This window comes from Copadichromis virginalis, linkage group LG4 (genome assembly GCF_057382275.1).
Source record: "Copadichromis virginalis isolate Kocher_CV1m ecotype Utaka linkage group LG4, C_Virginalis_male_GT1.1, whole genome shotgun sequence".
Lineage (NCBI taxonomy): Eukaryota > Metazoa > Chordata > Actinopteri > Cichliformes > Cichlidae > Copadichromis > Copadichromis virginalis.
In genome coordinates, this window is record NC_140621.1 from 14,184,127 (window position 1) to 14,193,913 (window position 9,787).

At 42.0% G+C, this 9,787-nt stretch overlaps 1 protein-coding gene across 4 annotated transcripts in view; it reads right to left on the bottom strand.

Moving 5' to 3' along the window:
• Nucleotides 1-9,137, bottom strand: part of mmd2a (monocyte to macrophage differentiation-associated 2a) — a 27,257-nt gene extending 18,120 nt beyond the window's left edge. For 2 of the 4 annotated variants that reach the window (XM_085453719.1, XM_085453718.1), the window contains exons 1-3: nucleotides 8,714-9,135; nucleotides 5,243-5,324; nucleotides 2,591-2,751 (exon numbers count right to left, since the gene is read on the bottom strand). In XM_085453719.1, the coding sequence (XP_085309845.1) occupies nucleotides 2,591-2,751; nucleotides 5,243-5,324; nucleotides 8,714-8,742 (272 nt within the window). In that variant the 5' untranslated portion in view covers nucleotides 8,743-9,135. Of the gene's footprint in view, nucleotides 1-2,590; nucleotides 2,752-5,242; nucleotides 5,325-8,713 lie in introns of all 4 variants that reach the window. The other 2 variants (XM_085453717.1, XM_085453716.1) reach the window with 2 other exon arrangements.
• Between the last annotated feature and the right edge of the window lie 650 nt (nucleotides 9,138-9,787).

Below are 9,787 nucleotides of genomic sequence, written 5' to 3' on the forward strand. Positions count from 1 at the left end.
CCGGGAGGAGCCTGCTGGGTCCATGTCTGGTCGCGTCGTACTGTCATGAATCGCTGTGCGGCAGGCAGGAGTTGGACCCAAAATGCAGGACTCACAGACTCGGGGAGGTGAACTCAAAACACAGCTTTATTTGCTGGTAGAACAAACATACAAAACTAGACTAAACTGGGAAACCATAAACTAAGAACTCACAGGGAGATCCACACACAGCATGAGGGACGACGCGACACTGACTCAGAGAAACACAGGGTTTAAATACACTGGGAAGTAACGAGGGGAATGAGACACAGAAGGAGGGCACAGCTGGGAGAAATCAGGACTGACGAGACAAGCAAAGCAGGACGCATTCACATGAGACACGGACCATCAAAGTAAAACAGGAAGTATCACACAGAGACGCGAACTTGACACAGTGGAGACAGCAACTAAGAAATACAGAGACATAAACCATAAGGCAGAGGTCTAAGAACCAAAATACACAGGGAAATACTCAGCTGGGAACACAAGAGACTAGACTAGAGAGAGTAACAAAAAACCAACCATGAGAACATAATGCACAATGCAGAGTGACAGAAAACAAGAAACTCAAACATGCAAAGACACACAATTACACAGAACAGAGGGGACACAGAGAGACATGAAGGGCAAGGGATCAAAACTAGAAGCCATAGAATAAATCACACACAAGTACAATAATACAAAAATCACAAAGAACTAAAAACGCTGGGTCAGGAGACCCAGGACCGTGACAGCTTTATGGTTTCATGGACAAAAGAATTTCTGTGGCTGCAATATGACGAGCTATATAACCGGGGCTGCAGATAAGTGGTCCGCAGGTGCGCATTCGCTGTCAAAATAAAAAAAAATGCGCACAAGATATGAAGTTGCAACGCGTGTTTGCATACATAAGATTTTCTGGAGGAGGACAGACATTTGTTTAGAACTCTTAAAGATGTCGAAGAAGCTCCTTTAAGCAATTACTTTGGTGTTCCTCCACCTCCAGACAAATGTCAGAAGGAGTCCGAACCACAAAAGAAGCACGTATTCTCGGAAAAGTGGTTGCAGGAGGTGAGCTGGCTTCAAACAAATGATGAACGCACAGAGATGTGGTGCGGAATGTGCCATGAAAATCCCACTCTAGCAGACAAAAACAGTGCTTTTTATATGGAGGCAAACGCGCGTTGCAACTTCTTATCTGGTGCGCTTTATTTTGACAGCGAATGCGCACATGCGGACCACTTATGTGCACCCGTGTAAATAACATAATGTTCTGCCGGGTGTGTTGTTGGTTTTCTCTCGATTTCTGAGTCGATAAGCGCCTTTGTTACTGGGACCAGTTATTTTAAGAAAGGCCCCCATTAGAACCCATGAGAAATGCAAGAAACGTATTATTGCTCAGTCTGCAATATCTTTCCCAGAACAAACACCAATTGCAAATAACATACTAAAAATAAACCTGAAAAATCTGTTTAGAACAGCGTACTATGTTGCAAAGAGTGAACTACCACTGGCAAAATTTAGCAGTCTTTGCAAACTTTAAAAAGCAAATGGCCTAGATCTTGGTTCCACTTGTCTCTTACCCGTGACTTCAGTGGAAATTTCAAATTCAGGATCTGACACAGACTGATTCATGTCCTACACAGTTCTTACAAGTTCATAGAAATTTCTGTTCAATTAGAACCAAGTATTTGAGTTGATGATTGTAATTTTTATACAATGTTGTAATTTGTTTTTCAACAATTTTTTGATTAATGTTTTGTTTCCTTTACAATATTATACTTTAATGTATAATATTGTAAAGGAAACAAAACATCAATCAAAAAATTGCTCTCTTTTTTATTCGGGCTACTTAAATTTATTTTGGGCTACCAAAAACTGAAGAGTCCCTGCCCGAAGGGCTACCAGGGATTTTGAAATTTTGAGAGCTCTGTATTCCTAAAGACAATTTAAAGAAATGTTGAGAAAGCTGCCTAAAAGAGTTCAGGCTCTGTTAAAGAATAAATGTGGTCATGCCAAATATTGACTTTCAAGCTTGTTAGAATTAAACAAAACCCAATTTTGGCTCATAAACTGCATTTCCAAGTATCTTTGTGCATGTTTCAATAAATCATGGCCCCTTGTTCCCATTTTCCTAGCAAAATATAAAGAAGCGAGACTACTGCCCCTGGAAGTAGATAAAAAGTGCATAAGCAACGCTTCAGTTGCCATCTTTTCCATCAATAACCTGTCTCTCCATTCCATAACAATCTTTTTTTTCTCCTTTGTGGGACTTTTTGGTTGTTGTTGTTTTGGAAAAGCTGTTAGCCAAAATAAAATTTGCTTGTCATACCTCAGTATCACAAATATCTTCTGTTTTGGATACTTTGACAACAAAAAACTCACCAAAAACACATTTTTGTGAGCCAAAGTGACATGAAATTTCTTGATTATTGTTCCTCGTCTGGTTTTTGTAAAACCTTTGGGTTGCAACAAACAAAGTGTTCATCTAACTGTGTCGTAAACCTACCGGAGCAGCTCATAAGTACACGATGGCACATCTGCCAAATCCCTATCAGCACTTCCTCCCCCCAACACACACACAAACACACACCTGAGGTGGCTGATTTTCCAGGCAGCAGTATGGAAAAGAGTTGAGGTGATGAATAAGCCGGTGAGGCCGCTCCCATAGAGCCAGGCAGCGACACGATGCCATCGGTCCACGGAGAGAAAGTAGAGGACGGACCCACCGACCATACTGGGAAGAATCCACAACTGGAAAAGATTCAAATATCCAATAATCATGTCAGACTTTAATATGTGCAGTTCATTCACACTCATGTTCATAATGCTAATCAAGTTCCAAACAGGTAAATAAATAAATAAATAAATGTACCCAGAGCTCCATCCCCTTACACAATTAACTTTCTTTACCGCCGTCATGAAAAATTGCATTTTTTACTCTTCCTAAAAATGAAACTTTTCACATTTCTCTTCCTCTGAGCCCAGGAGAAATCACTTTTTGATAGCACTCTTGAGCTCTAGTAAAGTTTTGCTTAGCAGAAAGTCTGGCTCTGTCCAAAACAACGCTGATTAACACCTTTGAAAAATAACACATTGTGCTTTCATGTGTGGGATTATTTATTTGCCAGACTTAATAACTCCGTGGTTATTATACCAGCGTATAACTCCCCCATAAATCCACGAGGAGTTTATTACCTTTGAGCAGAGCCAATAAAATTTCCGCTTTATTTCCACTCATTGTGGCGTCGTGTTTTCTCATCAAACTCCCAGCAAGAAATAATAATAATAATAATAATAATAATAATAATAATAATAATAATAAAGCACGTAAGTATATTTCCCAAAAAGGTCATGAACTATATTTACGGATTTTGTATTTGATGTTATTCTGTGACCAACCAGGGGACAAAAGTGGGATATAAAGAAAATATTAACCACGATTTCACTAAAAGTCCACTTGGATCCTTTATAAGTGTTAATGACTGATGAAAACTGAACTTTTTTTGGTAACAGAAGTAGGACATTTTGTTTGTATGTTTACGAGATACACCGACTCACATGCTAATGGGCTTTGTGGCAGGAGAGGGGATGATCAAAACATACATCATGAACACAAATGGCTATAGAACATCCTGTTTAAAGCTTTACGGCCATTAGAGCTGTAGTGTCTCCTCTCGCTGCTTGTATCATTCACTCTCACTGAGAAGATGCATATGGAGGACACAAGCTGCCAAAATCATATCTAAATATATCAGGCTATGTCATATATAAATGACTATGACTCATTTTTGACTTTAACAGTCTCTCACATCATCCCAGATTAATTTCCACCCACTCTTCTTTACGACGATTCGGCTCATTGAGTTTTGTGGGTATTTGTTAATGCACAGCTCTGTTAAGGTAACGCCACAGCTTTTCAGTCGGGCTGGGGTCTGAACATTGACTGAATCGTCTTTTCTTTTTCAGACTGTGTAGACTGTGTTTGGCATCACTGTCCTGTCACATGACCCAGTTTTGGCCAAGTTTTAGCCGTCAGACAGTTTGCCATTGTCATGGTCGACTCAGTGACTGCAAGGTGCCCAGGTATGCGGCTGCATTATGGTCTCACATCTCCACTTTGTTTCAGAAGCAATCTGGTTCAATCAGATGCAACTTCCCAGGTAACCATTCAAAACAAGCCATACTTGCTGAGTCTTTTCTTCTAATTGTGCTGTCATAACATGCTAACTGAGGCCTGTGGAATCCCAGATGTGGGTTTTGGGGTATTTTACAGTTTCTCTGAGCAGTGCACGGTCTGACCTTGGCACGAGTTTGCTGGCACGTCCACACCTGGTAAGACTGTGGCATTGTGTTAACATGCCTGCGAACTCCTGACGAGCAAACTGCCAAAAGTTCTGCTTTTATACAGGTGGGAACCCCACTGAGCAGTTAATCCAGTGCATTTGATTTGAAGCAGTTGGCTGCTACTGACCTTCTTAATTCCTATGGAAGCAGTAACGATGTATATCATACTATAGTGATCGTAGCGTATGGATCTATATTTGTATGTTCCCTATCTCCTCCTAGACAAGTGGACCAATGTTGATGAAACTTTGCATAAACATTCCCTCTGGGACTGAGTGCGAACATCTATATGGTGTATACAAATATTTTGTACAAATACTACATATATTTGCACATTTGACATTTCAACTGAGCACCAAACGGCGACATTACATCTATATTCACTGTGTACACGTTTGAACGTATTTTAACTGCCATGAGAGATTTAGAGGCGTATTAGATCTTCTGTATCTATGATTCATCATTAATGCTACAAAATATTGTAGCATGAATTAGCATTGATTAAAAACTATTGTAGTTTTACATAATTATCATTTTTAATTAGCTATTTTATTATTTATACATTGAGGAATATTTTGTAAATGAAACAGAAAAGTAAAGAATGGGAGGTGAAAGTCACTATTTTACACTTCATGTCTATTTAATTTTTGATTTTGGCAGTCGTAGTCTTCCATAGGGACACACTGGGATTACGGCAGATTACAGGAAACTACAGGCTGACTCAGAGATTACAGCCCAATGCTTCCATCACACATCACCGTGCCTCATTCTTCACAATCCTCCTCATCGTTTTTTTAGAGGATCCTCTGAGCTAACACAGCAGCGACACGTGTATTTCTTTGTGTACATGTATTGTGTGTTGTTTGTTTGCTCTACGTACGTATTTGTTTAGACTTACCGCATGTGTGGCACAGTTTGCAACGTGTTCATATTCAGTGGGCTGGTATCTCTTGCTGGCTGGCACCCTGCAGTTCATGAACCTGAGAGAGGGCCGAGAGGGGGAAGACGGAGAGGCGAAAGTATGTGTTTAGATAATGAAAGGAGATCTGGAGGCCTTACTTCTTGTTCTTGTGTGTGTGTGTGTGTGTGTGTGTGTGTGTGTGTGTGTGTGTGTGTGTGTGTGTGTGTGTGTGTGTGTGTGTGTGTGTGTGTGTGTGTGTGTGTGAGATGGTCATTGTGAAAGGATTTGCAGCTCTCTAATCCTCATCACACTGTCTGCATTTTAGAGTGCTTCATTGTTACCACCACAAAGGGACACCACTGGCCATTAACTATTAACCGCATTGCATTATTCGCCATGAGAAAGTTGCTACGTGTGTGTGCGGGTGTGTGTATATGCGTAGGTGTGTGTGTGTGTTGTATTTACGTAATCAGCAGTAAACCTCTCAATCCCAGCTTAAAGGGAAAAAACACATCTGGAGATGTTACGAAATCACATTTTTTTACATCAGGATGAACACACGCACACACGGACACGCACACACTGGTTTAAAAGAAGCCTCTCATGCAGGGCCACAGGTGCGTCGCTGTTGGTCAGCTGTGTTATTTGATTACACATTTAGGCCGCGCACTCACCATCACGTGCCTCGTCTTTGCGTTCTTATAAAAGATGAATGGAAAGAGTAAGTCGGGAGGAAGTAAAGCAGAAGAAGGAGAGCAGATAAGGGAAGGTAACGTGGCTGCTTAAGCTTATGCACTACGACTTCACACACTAGTCACCTAAATGTCTACCAAATACGAGGCTACGTGAACTCTGACCAGACATCAGAGGGAGAAAAACACTTTCTGAATCCAAACCTCTGACGCTTCACAGATATCACAGATAAGGAACCCTTTGAAAGTCACGTGACTATGAAAAAGAAAGTATCTTTGGCAAAATGCAGCTCGTGGGAGAAAGGAAACCACTGTGACTTCCTTTCAAATTCAAAAAATATCAGATTTTAAAATGCACAAACTGTGTGCTCATTTTTATTGACCAATGCCAAGATGACAGCAGGGGGTTTTTTGTTTTGTATTTTTGGTGTCAGTGAACGCCGCAGCTTTGTGGAGAGGTAAGTAAAGCAGTAAAACTTCACTGTTTGGGGAATAGAGGGCAGAGGATACTTTTATCACAATATTTCTAACTCATGTTAGGATTTTATTGTCATTATGCTGAGTATTGTAACAGCATGCATTGGTATTTATCACCTTTAATTAACTTCAAATTTCATCCTCCAAATGTAACTTTGTCAGTGGCTGGAAGCCAGCTGAGTCAAGTCTGCTTGAGTTGTGCTCATTAACTGATGGCAACACGTTGGCAATCAGCCTCGCTATGACCTGCTCATCCTCTCATTTTTTGTTTCTTTGTAGATTTTGAGTTAATATTTGCTGTTTCCTTCACATTCTCCTTCAGTTGATATCTGTCCTCATGCCCTCAAAGCTGTGAAAGAACCTGATGCTTGTTCCAGGACTAACTTCTCCAGCTTCTCCCTCTATTTCATTATTCCTGCCTGATCGCTTTTTCCCAGACAAAAAGCATTTCCTCAATTTGTGCCCACATGCGGGGAACGAGCTCCCTCTGGTTTTGGAGCGTGGACTTCTTAACCCCTTTTCACCTCTTTGCACTTAAAAACGGCTTCCCCGTCATCTACGTTCACACCAAGGCAACGTGCTAAAACTACACTTTGCCAGTTCGCCCTGACATCAGGTCCGTGTGGGCCGACTTGTGTTCGCACGCAGGAAGACTTCGGGTTTCCCTCCCTGTCAAACTAATCTACAGAGCACGAGTCTGCTGACACAGAAGCTAAGCCAGCGGCTGATAGCAGAATTTAATAACAGATCAGCATCTGTGCCTTTATAGTTTTTACCAAAATACGAGAGCGAGGACCCAGCTAACCCTGAAGGATGAAAAAGCATGAACAGATACATTTCTAGGTTTCCATAACTGTTTGAGATTAGACTAACAGACTAATTAGACTAAAATTAAAACATAAATATGCATAAATATGAATGTATTCCCTCATAACAGGAAAGTTGGTGCTTTTTCGGGGGGTTGTTGTTGGTCTGGCTGGTGTCATCAGGGCTCTATCATTTACAAACAACCTCCATTTGTCTCCCACACACACCAGGACTCATCCCTTCCATCTTCTTGTGCTTTTATTAAATGTTTTCCTACTGCAAAATTAAAAAAAACAATTCTGGACACATTAAACTTGTAATAAACGTGTAATAAAAAGCAAAAACAGCATTTAGCAAGATAACATTAGATCGCTCTGTGACTGCCTTTCCTCGTTTCTTTGTCCGGTGTCCCTTTAGGCTCTGCCAAGCAACAGAACAAGGGAGCAGTATTTTTCTGAGCACTGTTGCTGTACTGTGGCTCAGTGTGGTACTCTGATGTGTTCTAATCAGTTATGACAGGAGGGCTTTGTGTGTGTGTGAGTAATGAAGTGAAATAGAGGGATGGAAATTCAAAGGCTGATCAGACAGGGCATTATTGTATCAGCATCCCTTTTTTCTATTGAGAGTCTCCCTCTCCGTGCGCTCACCTCTTCCTCTCCGGCAGATGTGTCACGGCACAGTTACGTGCATGCATGTGGCACCCCTGTTTTCATCTCACTGAGCATTACAGCACATTCCATACATTATCAAGCCCAGTGGGGACTTTGACCTGACTGTACCAACACAAGCTAGTTTAGTTAGATCACGCTGGGTTTTTTTCAAGGCCAAGACTTGGATTTAGGGTAAAGGCCAGAATTATGGGAATGCTGGCATTCAACTGTGATGGCTAGGGTAAGGAGCTAAGGAATGCAGTAAAACGAATAAACCCCCCACAGATTGTGTGTGCGTGTGTGTATCCAATATTTGTGACTTCAAGGCTATTCCTTTTACAGCAAAGATCAAGTTAATCTCCTCTGGGACTCTGGTTCTCATGATTACCGACGTCCCCAGATCACTTTCTCTCTCTCTCTCTCTCTCTCTCTCTCACACACACACACACACACACACACACACACACACAGACAGACCGGTTCTGTCTAAAGTTAACTGACACTGAACTATTTTCAACTTCCCAAGGAAAGCCCGATGGATTGCACAGATACCACAAAGCGACTTATACATCAAAGGGATCGATCACCGCAGTAAGATTAAAAAAAATCTTCTTATATTTTTAATAAAGATAGCTGCTCTGCACACCCCCCCCCCCCCCCCCTCCCTCTCTCTCTCTGGCTTTTTCACACAAACTAATCTATAACATATCCCTCTGATCGCGCACGTGCCGGCGCGTCAGTACGCATGGATGCACAGGATCTGTCACAAACGAAAACAAAAACATGCTGCTAGATAACAACGCTCAAACTTTTTTTCTTATTTTCCTGGGAATTCAACTTACTTTCCAAATTTTGTTTTCTTGAAGTCCATCTCGTGCGTAGGCTATGCGGGCCAGCGCGTCTGCGCGCCTGCGTTCTCTTGTGTTTTTATCGCAAACAGTAAAACCAGCCAGCGCAGTCTTCTCCTACGGATTCCCCATTCCGGATGTCCCACCACCGCGCGTCCAGAGATAAAAACATAAGTCCAGGAGAGCCTGCGACTCGCAGAGCGGGTACCAGGACAACCGGCCCGCGCTTGCTCCGGGGTTTAAACGACTGGGCACGAAAGCGACGATCGGCGCGCAGCAAGAGAAGTTGGCGGTGAGGGGACCTTGCCGAGCTTCGTTCCGACTCTCTCAGATGTGGTCGCAGGATGTTCCGCGGGACTGGGCTCGTAACCCCTCCCCTGCCCTCTTCTCCCCTCCCCTTTCGCTCTCCTGGCTGCTGCTAACTTCACCAACGAAAGGCAAACCCCTCACCACAAAGTACCGACACCCTCTGCTGTGACTTGCAAGTGTGACATGTGAACAGGTCGCTTCTGAAACACAAACCCGGACTGAAACAAGACAGGAAGGGAGGCACAAAGGTGATAACAAAACCTGACCAAATGAGTCAACTGAACTCAAGAGACTGGAGCGAGCGCTGTTGCAACGAAAATGATGCCAAACACATCCTGGACAGACATTTACCTCTGTTACCTAGTTTGTTTGTTATTTATCTCCTTTACTGTTTCCATTACTCTAATTTCTTTCCACTGTGCTTTAAAGTAGCTGTTTGGGGGTTTGAGTGACTTCTTAATAACTTCAAATACTTCAAGAGATTCATATAATAAAACTGTGACCAGCTGAGATAACACAACTTGTAGTTTTAAAGTATTCAATGGGATTCTCTCAACATTCTTCTCGGGAAAGTAGTTTTACATCACTCTGTTGTGCTATTGTGTTGTTCCAGGGAATCCCCTTCCTCTGACGTTTCATTTAGATAAAGTCCAGGAACAGGGAAGGACAGATATGCAGAAATTTCGCAAAAGATTGGAAAAACAAAATAGTAAGAAAGAAAGAAATTTCTCTATTGGCTATTCGCTTATGTTCCAAATA